General features: G+C 46.1%; 4 protein-coding genes across 4 annotated transcripts; 2 read left to right on the forward strand and 2 right to left on the reverse strand.

Annotated features, from left to right (window-relative positions):
* Nucleotides 1-1,416: 1,416 nt before the first annotated feature.
* On the forward strand, nt 1,417-7,787 carry xkr5a (XK related 5a). The gene is made up of 7 exons (XM_076013447.1): nt 1,417-1,643; nt 2,631-2,814; nt 2,957-3,141; nt 3,242-3,454; nt 3,995-4,164; nt 4,483-4,594; nt 4,859-7,787. The coding sequence occupies exons 1-7, from the start codon at nt 1,511-1,513 to the stop codon at nt 5,794-5,796; spliced, it is 1,935 nt and encodes a 644-aa protein (XP_075869562.1). The 5' UTR covers nt 1,417-1,510; the 3' UTR covers nt 5,797-7,787.
* A 104-nt stretch (nt 7,788-7,891) lies between these two features.
* tram2 (translocation associated membrane protein 2) lies at nt 7,892-15,121 on the forward strand. The gene is made up of 11 exons (XM_076013448.1): nt 7,892-8,109; nt 10,255-10,318; nt 10,518-10,627; nt 11,534-11,650; nt 11,735-11,793; nt 12,440-12,524; nt 12,644-12,714; nt 12,904-13,008; nt 13,130-13,273; nt 14,009-14,163; nt 14,252-15,121. The coding sequence occupies exons 1-11, from the start codon at nt 7,990-7,992 to the stop codon at nt 14,326-14,328; spliced, it is 1,107 nt and encodes a 368-aa protein (XP_075869563.1). The 5' UTR covers nt 7,892-7,989; the 3' UTR covers nt 14,329-15,121.
* Nucleotides 15,122-15,792: 671 nt separating this feature from the next.
* efhc1 (EF-hand domain (C-terminal) containing 1) lies at nt 15,793-19,988 on the reverse strand. The gene is made up of 9 exons (XM_076013476.1): nt 19,335-19,988; nt 18,814-19,026; nt 18,119-18,406; nt 17,885-18,034; nt 17,551-17,737; nt 16,903-17,129; nt 16,662-16,802; nt 16,072-16,285; nt 15,793-15,986 (listed from the first exon to the last, which is right to left on the reverse strand). Exons 1-9 carry the CDS (start codon nt 19,398-19,400, stop codon nt 15,793-15,795), a joined length of 1,680 nt encoding a protein of 559 aa, XP_075869591.1. The 5' UTR covers nt 19,401-19,988.
* A 669-nt stretch (nt 19,989-20,657) lies between these two features.
* Nucleotides 20,658-23,457, reverse strand: LOC142879992 (EF-hand domain-containing protein 1-like). The gene is made up of 9 exons (XM_076013593.1): nt 23,310-23,457; nt 22,941-23,162; nt 22,582-22,869; nt 22,344-22,493; nt 22,066-22,258; nt 21,667-21,893; nt 21,408-21,548; nt 21,002-21,215; nt 20,658-20,847 (listed from the first exon to the last, which is right to left on the reverse strand). Exons 1-9 carry the CDS (start codon nt 23,373-23,375, stop codon nt 20,675-20,677), a joined length of 1,674 nt encoding a protein of 557 aa, XP_075869708.1. The 5' UTR covers nt 23,376-23,457; the 3' UTR covers nt 20,658-20,674.
* Nucleotides 23,458-23,644: the final 187 nt, after the last annotated feature.

A 23,644-nucleotide genomic window follows, 5' to 3' on the forward strand; every position in this document is an offset into this window, starting at 1 on the left:
TGTGAAGTGGCCATCAAATGATGAGGGGACTTCATCCTCAGAGGTGATGACAAGGCAAATTTTGAACAGGTCACACTGTGCCTACTATCTGTCAGCGGTGGGAAATGCTCTTTCCTCCTGTCAAATTGTCATAAAAGTTGTTGTCATTAATTTAAAAATATCTCCATTCATTAGATACATTCTGAAAGAACCATAGTGGTGGTCGCTTTACAAAATTAAAAAAAAAAAAAATCTTTATGACTTTTATAAATGTAGTCCTATTTCTTGTGTTTAGTCCCAAAAAACTATTGACCCTTACTTAGCACTGAGCTACATGGGCTAGGTAGCGCTTGAAATCTACCCTGAGTAACAAGCTGCTCCTTCGAGAACAAGTTATGTCATTAGTAGCTTTTACTTTAACAGATGTAATGAATGAATATCCTTTTTTTTTTTTTAATTGCCTTCCTCAGCTGTTGTTTTTCAGCGTGTGCAGCCTACAGGCATCTTTTAGTCATGTACAATTTATACTGTATGTGGTTGGTAAACATTGTTACAACATGCAAAAATGCGTGACTTTAATTCGCAAATCAACAAACAGTGATGCTAGCGTCAATATCGGCCGACGTAAACCATATTTTTTCATGAGATCAAAGGTGAGAAGATGACAAATGACTAGTTGAACTTTTGTACGGGTTATTGTTGTGAAAAGGAATGTAAGTCAATGGATTGATGTGCAAAGATAACATAATGAGTATCAAAAACTCAACAAAAAAAAAAAGAAGAAGAAAAAAAGGTCTTTTGTTTTGTTGTTTTGATGACAAAGTCATAGTGGTCTAAGTGTGGTTCTGGGAAATATCTCAAAGCTAAATTTGGATACTGAGTAGTTAATTCACGTATACTAACTTTTAGTATACCTGAATAATATCTTAAATTGCTTGGGGTGAGTTGTAAAATGAGTATGGTTGTTTTTACTCTGCGTGCACTGGTAAACCATCCAGGTTGAGCCCTGCCAGATGACAACCGGGACAGACTCCCCCACAACCCTGCATCATATGATCAACAGTGATGAATAATAGATCAATCAGTGGATAGACGGTGAGGTAATTAGCAACCCATGCCATTTTGGATAGTTGAACTGACAAAATTAAATTACAAAAATTATAGTAGACAAAAAAATAAATAAATTATACTTTAAGCAGGTTATTCATTTTTAGGGGGCTGATTTAGATGCCAATATACAAATGAACTGTTACATTAATATATTATAGGTTACGTTACACTCATCGTTTAGGGTAGTCCGCATTTGAGAAACTAATGATTTGCAGAGGGTATCAGCCGAAGCAGAGGAGGTAAAGTTACCGGGATGCATGGAGGTGCGGGTAAACCGATGCCCCTTTAAAAACCGCGCGGTGACGTCACGCGTTTTGACAGGGGAGGCAGGCAGCGGGAGAAGAAAGGAGCGGATGCACCCAGGGTGAAGGATGTCCACAACCATGTCACCGCGCCGCACGAAGTCCCGCATCTCCGCATCATGATAAACGCAGTCGGGGCCGTCGCCCGCAGGATGCCGTCCGCGGCCCGGCGGAGCGGATGCTGGATCGCGTGGTGTCAGGCGGCGCTGCTGGGCGCCTCGGCGCTCGTCATCGTGGCCGAGCGGAGCGCTCGTAAGTGGGCACACGGACCTCCGGAGCGGGCTGCCTGATTGCTGGTGTGGTTGCTATACCGTTGAAAGACGACCACGGGGATGTCGCGCTGTGTGCGTTTTGTGCATGTGCGTGTGTGTGTGTGTGCGTGCGCGAGCGCGGCTGAATCACGCATGCTGTTGCGGTCCATCCGCGATGCTCTGTGCGGGATGAAGCCGCGATTTCCCATCCGCAGCCGCCGTATCAAAACACATTTCAAGCGGCGGATGCCGTGGCGTGGCCGTTCTGAAATGTGGTGACACCACAGCGTGGTACTGCTGAGTTGGCAAGCGCTGCTAGTTTATTCTCTGTGTTTCGTGTTGGTCACACTGGGCCCCCAACCAGGACCCCCACCAGAGGTCATTCAGCAGGGTCACAGAGCTGAAAGGCATTAAAAATAACAACGAGCCTCTGTAGGAAATCAACTATCAATATATAATTGCTGGAATCATCTTTTACGTACCACTGCCAACCCTCATCCGAAATTCCACCTTAGGCGTCACACTTGGTATACGTCAAAGGTGATGTGGTCATATCTGGAGCCTGTACTGAAAACTGAGTGCAGTACTTACAGGTCGGATCATTGACTGACTAGGCAGATCAATGGTGCAAGGCTGGGGACACAAGGTGACCGGATGTGTACAGAGTGTTGCTTTGCCTTCAGCAGGTGTACTGGACGAATAAAAATACCGTGCTGCTTGTGACAAAACAATCCAGACTGCGTTTTCACCATGAAATCCAATGTTTAAAACTATGATTTGGATCACAGGCATCTTATATTGCTTTTGAAGCTTTTTTTTTTTTTAAATACATTTTTTGCAATTAAGTTTAAAATCATTTTATTGAAAAGCAAACTATTTCTAATATGTGTTCTGATAGCATTGATAGCGAAATGCAGCGGCGACGACTACTTAAATCACTAACTACCCTCAATCTCTGTGCTTGTTACGTTGCATCCTCACTTGCCAGTGATCTACTGCATAGGATTTTACCTTTGGAATGAGGAGACGCAGTGGGCTGGTCTCACCCTCGGCCTCTTCATACCGGGCACGGCTGTTCAGCTGCTTAGTATGAAATGGTACTACGACGACGGCGACGACCGACGCTGCTACCTGTCCATCATACACATCCTGCACTTGGGCATCTTCAAAAGGTAAGAACTTTAAGTCTCTGCTAGTCAGCAATCGGCACATAATGCCTGTATTTAAGAGAACGTTAACGTCAATTTGAATTCACTGACTCCAGCAGGAGGTCACTTTGCGAGTGCTCTGCTCTCTGTCTCCATCTTGCGGCAGGTTGTGGGACTGCATGAGGTCCGTGCTGCGCAGGCAGGACTCTGTGGCCGAGCTGGGAGCTGCTGTCATGCAGCAGGCAGACGTTGCTGCTCTCTGGCTGCTTGAGGCCCTTGTGCTCACCTTGCCCCAGAGCCTGCTGCAGGCTTACGTTGTGATGTCAACGGACGTGGGCATCACATCTCCAGGTTGAACAACAGGCTCCGTTCTATCGGGTTGTTGAAATTACTAATCCCCCCACCTCCCCCCCTCCCAAAATTTCAACCTTTTTTTTTTTTTCCCCCTCAGTGGCCTATTGCTGTGGCCTGTGTGTGCTGTCTATTTCCTGGGCGCTGGTGCTCTACAGCAGAGCCTGCTGTCTGATACGGCCGGGCCACCTGGCCATGCCGCCTGCTGCCTTGCTGTGCCAGCTGGTGTGGAGGGCAGGCATGCTGGGAGCAAGAGTGACTTGCCTCATGTTTTTCGCCAGGGTCTTCAACTGGTGGGTGTGCGGAGTGGCAGGTGAGCGGAGGAAGACATTTAATTCTGAAATCATGCCCGTCCATCTTGCCAAGCTCCCGCAGAAAGTGCTTTGGCTCCGTGTGTTGGGATTCAGTTACTAATTGGATGCTGTACTAGTAATCAGATGCTGTACTAGCACTTAGATGCTGAACTAGTACTGAGATGCTGTACTAGGCTGCTGTCTTATGAGAACTGCATTTCTTTATATTTAATGTAATAACCTTACTCTTCCTAACGCCCACTGTGGGCTTCCTACCTGATGAATTTGAGAATCTTGTATCTTGTGATCTGGGTCAAAGCAACAACATAGGAATGCAAATTGAACTCAAGGAGGAAGGAGAAGAATAGACCTCTGCCTCTGTTTCTCGTTATTAAAAAAAAAAAAAAAAAAAAAAAGATATTAAACACAGGATTCCGGAGTGTATTTTTACAGAAATTAATCTGTACTTTTACTGTTACATAACGATCCCCTGCTGCATCTCTCTCTCTCTCTCTCTCTCTCTTGACCCTCGCTCTCTTTTTTCTTCTGTTGGCCTGCAGGGTTCCACTGGCTAACGGCCACCTTCTGGCTGGTGTCACAACAACCTGACATCTGCACCGGCCCCTGGTGTTGGCGTGCCTTTAACGGCGTCATGGGACTTGTTTACGTCTTCCTCTTCCTCAATGTCAAAGATGGACCCTCGCGCTTCCGCATGGCCAGTTTTTATGCGGTAAGCGCAGCTAACTTTGGGCTTGGGAGCTCGTGTTTCTTACTTTGTGCATCAACTTGTGCCCCTTTGAAATCTGATGTTTGTTGCGCAGCAGTGTGTCCCTGACACAAACAAAGGGCACCTACACACACACACACACACACACACACACACACACACACACACACACACACACACACACACACACACACACACACACACACACTCGCGCGCGCAGCAAACAGTTTGCATTGTCATCCTCGCCCCTGCGTCCTGGGCTAACGGTGACGTAAAGCTGTCTGCGGATGACTGATTCGGTGTCCTTTCCTCCTCCTTCAGTTCATGCTGGTGGAGAATGCCACCCTGCTCCTGGCCGCCTCGGACTTCCTGAGCGAAGCGTCATGGGACAGCATGACCCTGCCCACCTCTGTGTTGTGCAGCTTTGTCCTAAGTGAGTCACTCTTTGTTTCGGCCTCGTTTGTTGCGGAGCAGGTTTTGCCCTCAACGTCTCGCTATCCAGGTTGCTGCCGAGAGCGACGCTGGTCTGTCAACTGCTTGGTGTCGTACTTCATCATTGTATGACAGCAAGCAGTTGACAGCGCATTTTAATCAGGCTGTGGCCGTCGCCTTCGTGACACTGTTGTCCACTCTTGTCTTCGCTGTGTTGACAACAGAGTTGATTGAAAGCATCCTGTTCCCTCTGCCTGACTCTTAGGCGCTGCCTCCCTTGTGCTGTACTATCGCTTCCTCCACCCCAAGTCGACAGAGATCTGCCAGGGCACCGACCACAACCACATGGGCAGCACCTGCATCGAGCGAGGGGAGTCTTCCTTCTCGCTCGGAGACAAAAGCCTCCCGGCCGTCCAAAACCACGGCAGCTTCTCCCTCTCCGGTGTGGCAGGCTCTCTGCTGGAGCACCCGGGGACGTGCAGGGGCCAGCGGAACAGCTCCTGCCCTTGCTACCATCACCACTGGCTTCTAATCCGACTGGCTCTGAAGACGGGCGATCTGGGTAAGATCAACAGAGCGTACGGGGCGGGCGGCGCAGCAGCCATACTGGACATGGAGGAATACAACCAAGATTTCAAGAGTCACGAAGGCATGACCATCACGGCGGGGGGCAGCTGCGAGGGCGTCTCCACCTCGGACTCCCAAGAGAAAGGCCTGGCGCCGCTCTCAGACTGCAAGGACGAATTCCAAAGCGTCAGTGAGCCCACGTCGAGCGAGCGACCAGAAGGGGAGGACGACAGTCTCGAGATGGAGAGCCCGATGGAGTCGCCCGCGTCCGATTTCAAACGGAGCTCGCCAGAGGGCAAGTCGGTGTTCGGAGACAGTCCAGAGCCGTACTTCTGCCCCACAGAGTCGAGCTCGACCTTATACTTCAGCGCTGATCCACAGTCTCCCAGCAGTGCCAGTAACCCCCGCTTAGACCGGGACATTGGCGGCCTGGAACAACGTCTAAACTCTGTCCCCAGCGATCCGGCCCTTCACAGAGACGTGCGTGGGCTGATGGGTCGGGTCGGGCCACGCTGTATCTCCACTCCCAAATTGGACTCTGGAGTGATGATGGACACGCCTCCTGGTGTCTCTCATCTCACGGACCACAGGATGCAGTTCATCATGTCCCGAAGAGAGGAGGACAAAAACTTTTAGCCCTCTTAATGACGAATTAGAGAAACAGTTTAAGGAGCTCTAAGCTAGTTAGCTGTCATCCGAGCCTCTCTTTGCGTATGTATTCGGCAAATGGTGGGGTGTAGCGTTACAGTTTGAAGGTGATGGCGAGTTGCCTTGGATGTTTGAAAGGAGAGATTGGGATGAGATCACGTCAAGGTTGACACGATTCAAGTGGTGTGCCGAAAAAAAGCAGGATGGACGAGGCCACTGCTGTCGTTAGCGGAGGGGAGGTCGCTACCTGCTAATACCAGCTAAGAACGGTGTTAGCTAATGGGCAGGCTGACATTGCGGAAAACTGTCAGGATGACTTTGTAACTACACAGCTTTGAGTCAGCGTTGAAACAAGGCAGCTGCATTCGCTTGAGGAAGCTCCTCTAATTAGAGCTCCCGTGACTTTCTGACCTAAAACGAAGAGTACATTGGGTTGGCTTTATAATTAGCAGTTAGCTTAGTCTTCACACATATTAAGCTATTTTGTAAGAGAAGCATTACTTTATCAAAATGCTGGAAAAACAAGGTTGGACAGTAGCGGCGTTGGGAGCTTGATGGCTCCTTTAACACATGCAACATTATGCATGAGGGAAAACTCGACACATGCAACATGTTTCGGATTCTTTTGGTCACGGTTTCTTAAAGAAAACGTAGGCGTCGAGAATATCTGTGCGGAATGGGGCAAAGTTTGCCCATAGTATTACACATTGCAGGTGAGTAGTGATTTGTATCTGACACCTTAAGTCATAAACAGTTTGTTTTGTACAAGTTTAGATGCCTAAGAGTCAGATATCTTACACTGAAAGTGGTGTTTATTACACTAATAGCTGTCACGATGTTAGAGCGAGAATTCCTGATGGAAAAACTGGATTTTCTATATCCACAGTGTGACCTCTGACCATTTCACTATTTGCCCAGTGACTCTTTCATTATGAGTCAGAGTTTTTTTTTTGGCCTTTCAAAGCACAACTATCAGATCTGTACCTTGCCTATTGCTGTGATTTATTTTTTTTGGGGGGGGCAAATCAAGATCTCCATTCTCTCAGAGAACAATGCACTGTATATTTTGAATAATTATGTCAACTGGCATTGCTTCAAGCAGGGCTCGTGTGTCAAACTGGCAACAACAAAAATATTTGTTCAGTGTATTCATTTTATTTACATGTTGACCATGTAACGCTAACGTTTCTGGAATTTGGGTCCGGGGAAGGAAAACCACATCTCAGGCAAACTGACTTTCAAATGCCTATTGTGTAACACACGAAATAAGGATTCTAAAGCTACATGCAGTGACTTTTTTTTATGTGTGATTTCAAGTTCTGCTCACTAAGGGGGTGACATCTAACCTCGCAGGACCAACAAGACGATTGAGATTTTAAATTCCAAAACTGAACTTATGCATTCTACTAACCTCAAATGGAAAGCTTCCTTGGTTTCCAAACAGTCTTCCATTACCAGCGGTGGAAGCGGGAGGCATCTGCAGACAGCAAAACTTACAATTAGAAAGACAGCTTTTCCTGTGTTGAAAACACGTCTATGCTTTACCCTCAAGTTGGCTTCGCCGGGAGTTTACTGTGACGCATTGTAACCCCATAGGTTGCAAATTTCGGGCTAGCTAGCACTAGCACTTGAATCTAATGGGCGCAAGATTGATATCATCAACATCCAAGTTTGTGCCTCCCCTCTCCAAACGTTGAACAATGGCTCTAGACGTATACACAATACTGGTTCCAAGGATTTAAGGAATATCCTATCCGAAGTGCCAGGTTAGATGAAAGCCACAAAGCAGTGAACTTTATTTCAAATTATCTTCCACTAAGCTGGCTACATATTTGAACTTTTGAATTGTGACGTGCAACGGCCACTGGTGGCGTTAAATTAGCAATAAATAACCATCATATTTGTGTGACTGGAACTCAATGTACTTGCCTTTTTTTCTTACTATGGTTTTTGACGTTGAATTGTTTTTGGTTTTTTTAGTTTTTTTGCTAACAGGTCAGCACTGATGTGAAAAGCTGTGACGCGACCGTGAATCTCGCAGTGTCTCGAAAAGGTATTTACGGAACGCGCCCTTTAAGAAGTCGGCGCATGCGCACCTCGGTGGCAAAGTTAACTCCTGAACTTCGTAGTCAGAAAAATTCAGATTTATAAAAATAGCGGAGATAACGCCGTCGATTTGACATGGCATTTCGAAGAAGGAACAAGAGTTACCCGTTCTTCAGCCAGGAGTTCCTCATTCAGAACCACGCGGACATCGTGTTCAGCCTGGTGATTTTCATCCTGATAGGATTGATGTTTGAGGTGAGATTCTCTTTTTTTTCTTCCACCCTCGTCTCTCTCAGCTCAGCTGTTCGTTGAGGCAGCGGAGCGTTTTACAGATGTGACTTGGCGTGAATGCAGAAGTCTACTCCGTCGAAAAGTGTCCCGACCTTTTGCAGACGTGTTCGAGTGTTGTAATTCCCTGCGCTCAAACACTGAGAGCAGTTTGCGTCTGTGCGATGGCTGCTTGGTTCACTTTCCCCCCCCTACAAGTTCCCCAAGAATGTCCCTCATGTGAACGTCAAGGGAAAACTAATAAACGCGACTTACAACCTAGATGAAGGGCTAATGCAAAACAAGACGGCGTGAAGAGCAATGGGACTGTTTTCTTTCTTTTGTTCTGTGAGTTTTGGCTCAAAACTGTGCTTTTACTTTGCCGCCGTGCAACAGAAAGCCCGTCAATTGGCATTTATATTGTGGCTTTTTTTTTTAAAGGAGACGCATCATTCTTACTCATTTCCGTAATAAAGCCACTTTACTATTTTGACAATGCAGAGGGGCTCCAGTTTCCAGTCAGCCTCCACATTACATTCAAAAGGTTATTTAACGCAGACGACGTGGGTTTTACGGGAACTCGCGCGTCCTTGACCTTTCAAAGTAAAAGCGCGGCTATTGACACGTAAATATATCGCCCGGGGTGAGTCCGTCTGAGGCTTTTATTTCGAAAGTACCATGCGGAAGCTGGACTTCTTTCCCCCGCTAACTTCGAGGGTTGTCGTTAACTGCCACGTCTCAATCTTGGAGCCTCTATGCCGCCGACTGTTGCAACCTCAACCGAACTGAAGACATTGCGTCCGCGCAGGGATTGAAATAAATAAATAAAATAAAACAAACTTTGATACTCATTTTTCCAAGTAACTATCCACTCTGTTCGGACTGAGCTGCACTTCCTCGCGAGCGCTCACACAACACATTCCTAAACTCCTTCCTCTGTTGGTCAGTTATTCAGTTTCATAGGCTGTGGTCACCGAGCTGTCCGGTGAAACAGCGGTAAGGGTGGGGATTCCCTTCAGATTTCTCGCTTTGTCAACAAAAAGGAGAACTTGGCTGTCGCAATTTGTAGGTTTGGCATTACTTTTGGTCCATTTGGCTGCTGAACATGCAGTGTAGACATAATTCATACTCGAACAGTGCCAGAGGACCAACGGGGTCAGCTGGTATGCAAGTAATGATGGCACCCTTTACTGCTTCATGCCTACATATTTTTTTTTTTTTTTTTAAAAAGAAGAAAATACTGGGGGGGGGGGAAAATAAGCAGATATAATATCTAGCTTGTGTGCAGTGGCCTAATAAACAACATGTGACACTCTGCTGTTGTGTGAGGACATTTCTTTGTCTTCTTTTATTCCAATGCAGTTCTGTCAAATTTACTTTTGAGTCCCCCCCCGCCCCCCCATTTTCTGAAAATTGCACTTTAGATATTTGTGCGGCTGCTCACTTTGTGTTTCCTGGCAAAAAAAAAAACATAAAAAAGACACCCCGGGGTGCCTCAGTTGATCGACACGGGCCGACGAGCTGCCGCAGTCCTATCAGAAGCCGGATTGGTCGAAACCACCTCTCGCCTCTGGAAGTCGCTGAGATGGAACGGAGTGAAACCTGAAAATCACAATTTGACTAAAAGCACTGTCACCATTCAAAGCGACTGCAACGGGCGGATGCTGCAGCTGCGGCTGCGGCGGCACGCTCTGCTCGCCTTTCAAGTCAGGTGTCAGACGGAACCGCCCCCCATTATTCTGAAAATACTCACTTGATTGACCACGGTTTTCAACCACAAGCACATCCAGTGTGTCAACTGACTGAATTGGGGGAAATGACACCGTTTTCTTCCTCTTCCTCTTTTTTTTTTTTTTGATGCACCGAGCAGAAAGTATGTGCCTAGTGCAGCCCTTTGTGACATCACAAATGCATACGCAGCTCACTGGTAGGCCTTCAATGCTAGCTAGTGAAGAGGCCGTCAGCTCAAGGTTTTTCTGGAGATGTGTTGAGTTTTTTGAAAAGGCTGCCACAGTGGAAAAACAAAAGGTCTGCAGTGGGTAAAGTACAGAAACATAAAAAACAAACATCGCCGCACCTCTGCAAGCTACGCCAGGCATCTTCGCTACAATTAACGCCCTCTCTCATTTCCAGGCGACGGCTAAGACGGCCGTACTGTTCATTCAGCCCCAGTACAATGTCACCACACTGTTATCAGGTACGCGCCGCTCATTTGAATGTAAAGTCGGTGACCTGCATGAAGCACCGGCCGGCTTGAGTTTTTCATCTGTGCTGCGCATTCAACCATCGCGTTGATGCCTTTTTAGCGACTTTAATTTTTAGCTGGCGCCGCTCCTGGGCGCCCGTTTCTCACACTTCTGCATTGCAAACATTCTTTTGTGTGCGTGTGCGTGCAGAGGAGGAGGTGACATTTTACCACTACGGGTGGAAGGACTGCGCCACCGTCGTCTTCTACTTCTTCATCACCATCATCCTCCACGCCGTGGTGCAGGAGTACCTCCTGGACGTGAGTGGAGCCGCCGCCGCCGTCGCGCAACGTGCACGTGCAATATAATCCCCCCCCCCCCTCCCCCAACACGTCCGATTGATAAAAGGCCAAAGAAAGCTCATTAAAGAAAGTGCTGCGCAAAAGCAATTTGGTTCAACGTCTTTTCATTAAATTTACAATAATTTGTTTGTTTTAATAGCTTCAAACTTCTGCCTCGACACCGTCCACGACTCGCACTCCCATTTCTCAGTCCGCCTCGCGATCGATCCGGATTTGGGCCATTTAGAAGCTCATGCTGCAGGTTATTTGTCAAACTGACCCGTCTGCAGGTGCTGTATTAATCTTTACGCCAGCGGAGGAGCGCCACGTGATTCATTACGAACAAAAACGTGATGGATTTCCGGGAGAACCCCCCCCTCGCATGATTAGCCCTCTGTTTGCAGCCTCCCGCAAACGACAGGCGACAAAACCATTAGCTTGCTGCTGAAAGTGATGCTTTTTCTGATGGAAGGGGGGATGTGATCATGAAACCCAGGAGGCCTCTTTGCCCCTTGTGGCGTCGCAATTGGCCGATTCCTAGATTTGCGTCTTCAAGCACGTTAACCGGATCCACGAAGTTCAGTTTTGCGCAGAAATAATCAAATTAGTGGACAGTTTAAAAGGTAACACAGCAGCATTCCATGTCGAGCGTGAGCCCGCGCGTCATCGTTCCAAAATAGGCCGGTGAAACAAAAGGCTTGCTGTTTTGTTTTTTTGAGCTCCTTCGTCACACAGTTTGAAAGGAATCCCTCTTCAGAGGAGCCACAAATAGAATCCCGCTGTCCTCTCCCGTCCCGCTTCAAAAACTGTCTGGCGCTCACGTGACCTCGCCGCGTTCTTTTTTTTTTTTTTTTTTTCCTTTTTTTTTTCCTCTCCACCCGGCAGAAAGTGAACCGGCGTCTCCACCTCTCCAAGAGCAAGAACACCAAGTTCAATGAGTCGGGCCAGCTGTGCGTCTTTCACCTGGTGTCCAGCGTCTGGAGCCTCTACGTTCTTTTGACGGTGAGCCGACGCCTCTTAAACGTCCGCGTTCGACGTGTTGAAGATTTGGAGAAAGTGACAAATCGTTTTGTTTGTCTCTTCCAGGAAGGATACATCTTGCATCCCAGCAGCCTTTGGGAGAACTACCCACATGTGCACCTCAGGTATCAACACTTCATTCCGACCTGCTGTTTTACTTGCATATTTATTTTCACTTTAACATTTAAATTCTGATTCTGATTGAAATGTGACTTTCCTGTAAATTTTTAATTCTGTTTTAATTGAAGGTTAAATCTGTGCATCGTCTTCCGGGTGCGTTCCGTGCGTTCCGACGTGATTCTCTCAGATCGTGTTGCGCTTGATCTGTTATTGGCCCAGCTGTGTTTACATACACGGGGGGGGGGGTTAAGAGCCAACTTGTCTCATCTGATCACAGAAACATTCTTGTAAATGGAAAAACCAACAAAAAAAAACAAAAACAACACGCACGGTGATTTCCTGTTTTCACGTCGTCCCGAGCCTTTGTTTGTTCCTGCACTACTTGGCAGCGCTCTCGGCTTCACCCATTGTGTTCTTTTCTTTCTTTCGATATCGGGATTTCTTTTTTTGGCTCGCTGTGACTGCAGCCTGAATCACACACACACACACACACACACACACACACACACACGCGCACTCTCTCTCTCTCTGTCTCTCTCTCTCTCTCTCTCTGTCTGTCTCTCTCTCTGTCTGTCCTCTCTACTTCCGGTCCCCCTTCCTTTTTCCAAGCCTCCTCACTAACCGGCCGTGTGGAATTTCTTCCACTTTCAGGTTTCAGGTGAAGTTTTTCTACCTCACTCAGCTGGCCTACTGGCTCCATGCCCTGCCGGAGCTCTACTTCCAGAAAGTACGCAAGGTGAGTGAGCGAGGAGTCTCGGAGGAACTGGAGTCCGTGTTTGACTGGATGGGCTTTGTTGTTGCGAGGTAAAGAAACTGCTCGTGCCGTTTGTAAACCGGGCTCGGTTTGTTTTCCAGGAGGAGATTCCACGCCAGCTCCAGTACATCTGTCTCTACCTGCTGCACATCCTGGCAGCATATTTATTAAAGTAAGCATCCGGGAGTGAGGCAGCTTTTCTTTTTTTCTCCCAAAATAGTAACAATATTCCCCCCCCCCTCCTTGGCCTGTTGGGCCATAATGACAGGCAGAAATGTGTCTGAATGTCTTCCTGGTGAATTTACAGCTTGTGAATGCCACAGGTCGGTTGGAATAGTAACAGTGTTATTGTCTTGTGCAGCTTGACTCGAGTGGGCCTGGTGCTCGTCTTCCTGCAATATGTGTCCGAGCTGGGCTTCCACATCGCCAGGCTCTTTTACTTCACCGACGAGAACCATCAGAAAATGTGCGCAACCTCACAGTGGTTTTTAATCCTCAGCTCCATGTTTGTTTTTTGTTTTTTTGTTTTTTTTCTTCTTCTTCTTCTTCCCGAACTATATTTTTTGCCGTGTGTGTGTGCTTTGCAGGTTTGACATGTGGGCGGTCAGCTTCGTGTTCACGAGGATGGCCACCCTGACCCTGATGTTCCTGGCTGTTGGCTTCGGTCTGGCTCGCTCCGAGAACCAGGGCCTGGACTTGGCGGCGGGCAATTTCAACACTGTGCTGATCAGGTAATGATTGACGAAATGCATGCTGTTTTTTTTTTTACAGCCGCTGCCGTGACACGAAGACATAGAAAACATGCAGCTCGGACGGAACGCATGTGATTTTTAGCGCTTTACGATTTCATTTTGTCGATTTTATTTGGAGTTTTCGACACTAATTTACAGAGTATTCACTTCGCAAGCTAGGCAAACACTATTGCAACAGCCCCTTCAGGGCTGTATGCTTACTTTTTTTTTAAGTGGTTGCGCTAGCGCTAGCAAGTTAAGCACTTTAGTAGCACAAAGAAAAATTTAGCTGCACACCTGGGTGGACAGTTAGTTAACGTGTTTATTGTGAGATTAATTTGAACCAGGAAATGTAGTTCTTAAATAGTTGAATTGAGATGGATAGCAAACACGTAGAACTACAACTCCTGCGCAACTGCAAATGCGACGAAAACTGTCGCACCGTACGGCCCTGCCCTTCAAATTAAAAGCATGGCCTGCAGACAGAGGCTTTCAAACATTTAGAACAACAGAGTCAATAAGGAAACAGTTTTTTTTTTTTTCTGACACGAATAGGCCACCATGCTAATAGGCCAAATTGACGTTGGGTAAATTGAAACATGATCTGCGTAAATTGTCTCATGTGTACTGGCTGTCAAACAATAGAAAATGTCAAATCATCAGCACCAATAAGACAGAATGTCGGGTTGACTCGCGCCAGCCCGCTGAAACTGCACTCTTCTCCCTCTTACTCAGGATGACCGTCCTGCTGGCGGTGTGTTTCACCCAGTCTTGGCTACTCTGGAAGTTTATCCGCTTCCAGCTGAGGCGCTGGAGGGAGTTCCGACACGAGCAGGCCACTCGCAAGAAGGCCACGAAGCAAGCGCTGCGGCCGCTCAAGAGGGACTCGAGTAAGTTCGGGCCGGCCGACAGAACGAGATCAACAGGCGGCAAATCGAAAGCTAACGTCCCCACTAATGCTAACGTCTCTCCCAACAGTTGGCCACCACGAAAACGGAGTCCTTAAAGCCGAGAACGGCGTCTCGCCTCGGACCAAAAAACTCAAATCTCCCTAAGAGGCCGCAGTGAACTGGTCGGGGCTCAGCCGTGGCTGAAGTTTCTCAGCAGCACAATGGGGAAGCTTTGGGCCACCGGCCACCCGAGCCTCCTGTTGAGCGTGCTCTGACAAGTCACAGGGACCTGGTCTCCTCAGACTTGAATGCTGGAAAAAAACAGGCAAAATCCAAGGAAATTCTGGGACCCCAACAGGAAAGTTACTCTTCTCGTCATATCAGTATTTTCATTTATTTTCCTTTTTTTTTTTTTTTTTTCCTTTTTCATCAAACGCACCCACGCCGCCTGCTATCCCACCCTCAGGAGCACTCATGTATGCAGAACAATGAAAATGTAAAAGAGTACACGCGACTCGTGTACCGTACCTGTGCTAATGCATATCCTCGTGCGCCAGTACCGGTTGTGTTGTCTTGACTTTGCAGTTTTCTTTTTTGTTTTTTTTTCAAGCTCCTCCCACTGAGCCAGCTTCGCTTGTCTAAACCGGTGTTTCACAGCAAAACGATGTTACTGAAGATATGAGCTTACTGTACGACGGCCGAACGGGATCCCGTCGGCGCGCAAAAAGAAAGCTGAGAGCTGCGAGTGTTTTCAGGCCGATCCATCGAAAGTGGTCATCCAGCCTCCTTCTCATGATATGATGTTATGTATGTTCACGACTCAAGAATTTGTCACTGACAAACAATCATGTATGGAAGATATTACAGCATGTCATTCCATGTTGTTTTTTTTTTTTATTATTATTACTTTATTAAATAATGCAGTTTTCTGAACAGAAAATGAGCAAGTTGACTCTGACTCATAACATTTGTGGATATTTCTTCTGGCTTTTGAAGTATTGGATTCAATTTTGAGTCCTCGATTTGATTAGATTTGGTGGCATCTATTGGTTAGACCGAATATTGCAAGCAACGTTCAAAATGACCCCTGATTTTCAAGTTGATTATGCAATATTCTGAGATGTCAGTTGTATTTTTGTACTTTAACGACCAAAAAGCTTATATAGTGCAGATCCCTTGAATGTTAACATTGGGCCTTACTTACGGAAGAGGATTAGGGCCCCCCCCAAGTTTCCAATTTGAGGATAAAGTTGAAATTTCAAGATTAAAGTCCAAATTTTGAGAATACAGTTGACGTAAAAAACAAAACAAAAAAAAGATGAAATTTCGTGAATAAATTCAACATTTTGAAATTAATGTCAACGTGAAGTAAGTCAAAATGTCGAGAATAACTTAAATGTGGCTAACTGGGTTAATCCATCATCTATCCAGTCTACTCGCCAATTTCCACGCGTCATCTTTATTAATGAAATTTCTACCTTATCCACAAAATTTCTACTTTTTTTTCCACAAAATTTCTTCTTTTTTTTAAACGTTGAAAACTTCAGGGAAATCCAGCCTTGACATCACGAAGTCTCTGGTACATCATGACCTGATAAAGGACAAGACGGAAGGAGCTATGAGAACAATTCAAAACAACCCCCCCGTCCTTACTCGCACATTCTTCTTACCGTTTTCATCGGGTGGAAAGTTATCGATGGCGTACATGTTTAGCTTGTTCTGCAAAGACTCCAACGTCTCGGAGGGAATCTGGCTCGCCATTGGTTCCAGGTAGGTCAGGACATAGCGGTCAGCATCAGTCAACACAAAACGGTGTCCGAAAACTGAAAAGCAAAGATGACAAATTAGCCAGGAGAAGTCGCGATAAGACTATTGCACGAATGGTCCAAGCACGAGGTCAAAGGTTACCGTCCACGGTGGCTCCAATGGCAAAGTCTGCCGGCGAATAGAACTCGGGTTTGTCCACCGTAGAACCCGGCTTGGGGACTCTGGTCTTTTCCAGGAACTTGCCACCGATTATACCAGAATTGCGGGTGGGAATTTCAAAAATACTGATCATGTCATTGGACAGGAAGTAGGAGAGTACGAAGCGTCGGCCCTCGTCCTCGGGATTCTCCGAGTCCTGGAAAGCCGCCAACACAGGACAGTTTGAACACTGATGCAGTTTTGGATTTCTTTTACCCGAAAAGACATTTTGGCTCTGGTGGTTTATTTTCCTTGGTCAGCATGTTGAGTGTTTGGAGATCAGACAGAGTTTGTTTGCCTCTGTGCTTTTCTTTCTTTCCTTCTTTCTTTCTTTCTTTCTTTCTTTCTTTCTTTCTTTCAGCAGCGCTATCATGACGCTGTTCAAATAGCCCAAACCCTGAACGAGGGTTTCGAAAATCATTTTCGTTATTAGATACAGTCTGCTTCCTCCATTCAGTATCGCGCGCGGTTTGCTGGAACCACAAAAATCCAAACGATTTCAAGTACCAGCGCAGTGAGTTCTGGTGACTCACCAGCTTGGCACTGTAGCGCAGCACCATGTTGCTGTTCTCAAGCATCTTCAACACATTCTTTTTGGGAGGCTCAGGAATCAAGGTCAAACAATTTTGGAGAGAGTCTTCAAGCGAACCAAAACCATTATATGGTGGAATTTCCTGTTAACGTTAAGAAACGGTTGAAGGAACAAAGAAAAATATTCCATTTTACAGTCACAATAGTTTTGGTGTCCTACAGGCAGGGTTTGAAGATCCTCACCCTTTTCCTGTCATGGAGCTTGTCGCTCCTCTTTGGGAGCTCGATGGGTTTCACCTCTATGTCGGGGTGCTTCTTCTCGTAGTACTCCTTGGTGAAAGCGTCGCAGTCGTACAGCAGGAAGCAACGGCCGAGCAGCTTTATCTGTTGCCCCAACTGGAAGTCTTTGGGGGAGTAATACTCATCCACTTCCTCTGTTGAAACCTCCAGCACGCAGCTGGCAAAGGTTGCTGGAGAAAATGAGCCATGATGGAGCATCATTGAAGAATGAGTTCTTCATTTAAATGTCCCCAGCATTTTGTCACGTTCTCTTTAAACTGCACTTTGGAACAACAATGTCAGTGAACTCCAAAACGAAACAAGGATAAGATAACGATCAATTCTTTGCGTCCGTATAAGCATGTACAAAACACAATGGTCTAATAATTGACCCTTTGTGACACACCAAAGGGTGCAGACGCCACTCTGGTATGTCTCACAGGTTAGTAATGAGACCCACCAAACAGGTACTTGTTCCTCTTCCCCTTGGCAAATAAAGTTCTTGAGACCTTTCAATGTACGCGAATGGATGTAAAAATTCCTTACCGAAACACTTCACCGGGTACGACATGTTTAAATAAAGAGACAAGCAGCAGACGCAAGCACTCTCACCCGGCTTCACTCTCTTGGGGAGCATCTGTCGCCGCATCAGGACGGGGCAGGGATCCCGGCCACTGTTGGCTTGGTGGACCATCCTGATCTCCACCGTGTCGTCCACCAGGAAGTACTGGATGGTGACGGGCCTGGTCTCTCCTTGCAGGGAGTCGGCGTCTTCCCACTGGGCAAAGAAGCGTAGCACCTGCAGGAGAGGAGATCTTGAAGCGAGTCTGAGCTCTGCTGATTGAGGCACGGGAAGGTTTGGGACACATTGAACCTCCTTTTCATTTGACAGCTGATGTTTTTCTGACAGAGACGATATTCATTAAGGTTTTTTTTTTTTCATTACCTTTCGATCCAGGGTAAGAAACTTGTATGTTTGGTCAAATTCAGACGGTGTGGTGTAGCTGGGCTGAGGGTTTTCTCGCCGTTTGCTGTACGGGTCCTCAGGCATGGGCTCAGGGTCATTCAGGACGATGCCTTCGCTCTCCAAGAATTCCTGCGTTTAAACATACCAAAGAAAAGGTAGATTTGAAAGAACTCTCCCAATTAGCGAAAGCACTCACACGAGCGGATGCAGTACCTGTGTGAAAGCGTCACACTGCACGATGCGGTACTTGACCCCGTACACCTCCAGGTCCATTGCAATGTTGAGATCCTTCCACTGGTAATGGAGGCCACCCTCAGTCTTTGGCAGACGCTGGCGCTTGATCCGTTTTCCTTGCGGTATGCCGGAATTTGGCACTGCAGGCTCCACAACGCACATGGTGTCGTCCTCCAGATAGTAGTAGATGACCACGGGCCTAATGCGGTAGTCCTCCTCCGGGGAGTATAGGATGTCCTCCTTGAAGTAGCCATGGAAGCGCAGTACCTGTAAGTTTACAAGAGGCTGGTGAAGAAAAGCTTCCAAAAAAACGCTCTCATCTTTTGTTTAAAACAAACACAAAGACAAACAGATCAAAAAACAGGCACACAAGCTCTTTGTCCACCAACACTAATTATTTTTTTTAAAATAACCAAATAGTGATCTATCCACAGATAATGACAAAAATACAATTTTCTATAAAATTATTTACTTACTAGTAATGTAATTTCTTCAAGTTCGGCGGGCCGAGTTAAAAAGGCCTCATATTGCCCCTGGACCATCATCAGCCATCAGTATGTTAACATTTATTCTACTTTATGTACCATGCTGGTGTCTAAACCCTACACAGTCCTACACAGGACACTCATTTTTAAAGCACTCTAGATCCGCAGCGGTAGTTTTCTGTGTCCTACCTTCTTGTGGAGGGCCACATACGCTGGAACAAAGACATCATCCCTGCTTTGCTCAAAAGTGCTGGAAGTGATGTCTGGTGTCTCAAACAGCAAGTCGCTGATGTCCCTTCGCTCTGATGGAAGAGGATCCTGTCCGATGCCCACAGAGGGGCGACAAGGCAGAGGGCAGCCATTCCTGTACTCAAGAGTCTGCGGCCGGTGGAAGGCTGACTTCTGTGAAAATGATCCAAAAATAGATAGAGGAGTGAATGAATAAATGAGATGGGGGGGTTTCGTGCAAAGAAATTTGCACGAAAAACAGGGCGGAAAAATTTTTGCACGAAAAACAGAAATAATTACACTGAAAAACAGATTTTTTTTTTTTTTTTAAATTTGTGAATGCAATACGCTTCTGTACATATCTTCTAATAGTACCTTCAAAAAAAAAAAAAAAATCTTGCATTAGAAAATATTGTGAAGCACCACAGCAAACAAGTCTATTTCCTTTTTTTTTTTTTTTTTTTTAACTTCGCCTCACATACCGTTGTATCCCGAAAAGTGTATCCAGGTAAAAATGGTAATCCTTGGCTGTTCCAGTTCCAGGACATTTTCAGAATTAAACTTTTGAAAAAAAAACAACAGAATTTCAGCAAGAGCTGATACAAAAAGAATGCATTAACCTGGAGATGGAATGCTGTTCACGCAAGGTTCCCAAGGTTCACCAGTGAAGTTTGATGTTTCCATGGTAACAGCAAAACAGAAACAATTTCTGACAAATAAAACACGAAGGTGCTGCAAGATAAATAATTAAATTTAGGCAGAAGACAAAAAAAAAAATACTGTGGTGTACGTAACTTTATGTGAGGCTTTTATTTTGTTTTGTTTTTGATTCGCTTATTTTGATGCAGCGTCGATTTCAGCAACCTGAAATTCTCCAATTTCACCAGAAGGCGGCGGAGAAACACTACTAATTGTAGCTCACTTAGCATAATGCATTTCACCAACGAACTTACAATGTTATGCATTAGGAAGCACGATAAACAAGCAGAGGTAAGAAACCAGAAAAAAAAACCCTCTACAAATGATTGCGTTTTCTTAATATTAACTTTATCAGTGCAGGAAACCCAGCATTATTACTTTTGCTAACTGTGTCTGCGTGGCTTCTCCCACAATGCAGAAACATGCATGTGAGGCGAATTTGGAGTTGACTATAGATGTGCATTACTGTTTTGCACCTCTCGGCCACCGTATGTAAGTGAGTGCGAATGGTTGTTAGTCTTTGTCTCCATGTGGCCCTGCGATGAACTGGCGATTGGTCCGGGGAAAATGGATGGATGGATAACAGTAATAAATACCATAGTGTCATAATGACGGTAACTCAGTTAAAAAAAAAATATCAGAAGAAGTAAAAGACAACAAGATGTTTCCTTTATTGTTTTTTTTAAACATGAAAATGACACATCCATTAATCACACACTTAAAATTGACGATGGCAAGAATAGCATCATAAGCAGAATTGTTTGACTTTTGATTTTTTCTTTTTTCTTTTACATTTTTACAAAAAAAAAAAAAAAACATATTTCACAGTGAATTTCCACCTGATTGAGGTAGCCAGTCATATTTAAGTTTGCCAACAGCTGATACAGCACTGGTCACAGGAGAGCACCCACACCAGCCAGCATGTCTATGTTACTGGATGCCTATCAGGAGAGTGAAGTGTGGCTCTTCAGTCTTCTGTGATGCCATGAAGATGGTTTAGGCAGACAGACACCTGACGGGTCACAGATAAATTTGTAAAGAAAAAAAAAGCGTGGCTTCAATTGAAAGAAATGTATTGTTGATGTACAGTAGTAGTGGTTTGCATGTGTTTTGCTCACCTGACTTAAGTCTGGTCTTCGGTACCCATTTGCGCCCATGCTTTGTCATTTGTTCCATCCACGTTTAACTTACGGCGCACGGACTCTAGTGTCTCAGGCGGAATATTGTCTGCGTTGGCCTCCAGGTACGTCAGTACAAAAAGGTCCGCGTCAGTCAGCATAAAGCGGTGACTGAAAACTGAAACAGAGCAGATGACAAAGAAATTTCCCATCAAGTAAAGAGCAGCGTAATAAATGCATCGCACTGAAGTTGTCAGAAAGAACTTTGCGTTGGGTTTGAACAGAATAACCGTCCAAGTACGTTCTATGCAAGATCAAAATTGAAGGGTTACTGCGTATTGTGGCTCCAATAGCAAAGTCTGCTGGCGAGTAGAACTGAGGATTGTCCACCGTAGAGCCGGGCTTCCGGACTCTGGTCTTTTCCAGGAACTTGCCGCTGGTGATGCCGGAGTTGCGGGTGGGATTTTCAAATACGCTGATCATGTCATTGGACGGGAAGTAGGAAATCACAAAGCATCTTCCGTCGTTATCAGGATTCTGGGAGACCTGGAACGACACCAGCACGCGACGGGGAAGCAAACGTTCAGCTTTTGGTTTGATAAATGTTTTTTCCTTCATTCATTAAGAATGGCAGATGGTGACACTATTTCTAATGGTGATAATAAATATATTTATTTCTAATGGACCAATATGGACTGAAAAATTGTTTTATTTTAGGGTTCCACGGGTTTGACTCACCAGCTTGGCACTGTAGCGCAGCACCATGTTGCTTTTCTCCAGCATTTTTAACACATCCTTTTTGGGTCGCTTTGGAACTAAGGCCAAACAATTCTGCAGAGAGTCTTCAAGAGAACCGTAGCCATTATACGGTGGAACCTCCTGTGTGAGTTAATGGAAGTAGATAATAAGAAATAGACACATCTAATCAATAAAGACAGCATCATTTACAGATTGGTTATGATTATTATTATTATTAGTATTTTTTTTCATATTTCACCTTCTTCCTGTCGAGACGCTTGTCAATTTTCTTTGGAAGCTTGATGGTTTTCATCTCAATCTCGGGATGGTTCTTCTCATAATACTCCTTGGTGAAAGCATCGCAGTCATACAGCAGGAAGCAACGGCTCAGCAGCTTTACCCTTTGTCCCAACTGGAGGTCTTTGGGTGAGTAATACTCATCAACCTCCTGCGATGAAATCTCCAGCACACAGCTGGGAAAGGTTGCTGGGAGGAGCAACGTTTTGAAAAGGTCAACGATGTAAACGTGTGACGTGCATGAGTTTTAATGTCTTCAGGTGTGCCAACTCCCCACGGAAACAGGGTCTGAACGAATCAGCTAAGCTAAGCTAAGCTAAGCTAAGCCTGACACAGGTAACACAGATACACTGGTACGCACCCGACGCCAGTTTGATTTTCTTGGGAAGTGTCTGTCTGCGCATCAAAACGGGATAGGGATCCCGGCCACTGTTGGGTTCGTGGACCATTCTGATCTCCACCGTGTCGTCCGCGAGGAAGTACTGGATGGTAACGGGCCTGGTCTTCCCTTGCAAGGAGTCGGCGTCTTCCCACAGGGCGAAGAAGCGCAGCACCTGCAGGAGAGGAGAGGTGAAACAGCCTGAAGCCTGTCTTTTTTCGAGACATGTTTTCGTTAATTGCTGAGTGAACGGCCCTTACCATCCGATCCAGGGTAAGAAACTTGAACATGCGGTCAAATTCAGACGGCGTGGTGAAGCTGGGCTGAGGGTTTTCACGCCGTTTAATGTACGGGTCCACTGGCATCGCCTCAGGACTGTTCAGAACGATGCCCTCCCCCTCCAGGAATTCCTGAGTAGCATAAATGAAATAGGCCAAAGAGTTGACGCGGAGCGACGTGGACATGTGGCGCGATCGTTGAAGGTGATCGGTGACAGACCTGTGTGAACGTGTCACACTGCACGATGCGGTACTTGACCCCGTACACCTCCAGGTCCATGGCGATGTTGAGGTCCCTCCACGAGTAAAGGAGCCCACCCTCGGCCTTTGGCAGACGCTGGCGTTTGATCCGCGTACCTTGCGAAAGCCCAGAGTTCTGCACCCTGGGCTCAATGATGCACATGGTGTCATCCTCAAGGTAGTAGTACACGACCACCGGTCGGACGCGGTAGTCCTCCTCGGGCGAGAACAGGACGCTCTCCTTGAAGTACGCATAGAGGCGGAGCACCTACGGAGCCGAGACAGAGTTGAAGAACGAGGGTCACAGAGGAAGAACGAGCAGCTTTGGCTGCACCATACCTTCTTGTCGAGGGCCACAAAGAAGGGAATGAAACCCTCCTCTTGGTCTTCGCCCGTGAGCTTGGAAGGTACGGTCACTGACTCAAACACGATATCGCCCATCTCCGGCTGAATCAGCTGCTTTGCAACGACAAGATCCTTTCCAGTGCCCAAAATGGGGTGGCGCGGCACTGGAAAGCCATTTTTATACTCGAGTGTCTGGCAACGGTGGAAAGCTGATTTCTGCAAGGAACATTCAAGGTAGGTAAGCGATTAACCTTGGCCAAACCCCGAAAGATAAAGTGCACACTGGGGCTACGTGGCGTATTTTGAACAACTTCAAATAACTTTTTGTTCTAGTTTTGTCGAAAAGAATGCAATGTGACACACCGTTACGTCTGGAAAAGTGAATCCCGGTAAAAACGGTAATCCGTGACTGTTCTTGTTCCACGACATTGTTATATTCTTAAGTCTTAACAGAATTAAGCTTTTTCAATGTTCCTTCTATAAAGGACAAGGCTCACGAGGAAACAATCAGTTATTGAATTAGGACACTTTTTTTCTCCCCTGACTTTAATCTCAGAATTTTGACTTTTGTTTTAGATTTTCTTGATCTTTATTTTCGGATTGTGACTTTGATGTCAGATTCCGCTGTGCAGATTTGCCCATGTGCCCCGTGTCTCGATTTAAAAAAACATAAATAATGCAAAGCAAACTGACTTCAA

Source organism: Nelusetta ayraudi, unplaced genomic scaffold (genome assembly GCF_046127955.1).
Source record: "Nelusetta ayraudi isolate G7.1 ecotype Tasmania unplaced genomic scaffold, CSIRO-AGI_Nayr_v1 ptg000151l, whole genome shotgun sequence".
Taxonomy (NCBI): Eukaryota; Metazoa; Chordata; class Actinopteri; order Tetraodontiformes; family Monacanthidae; genus Nelusetta; species Nelusetta ayraudi.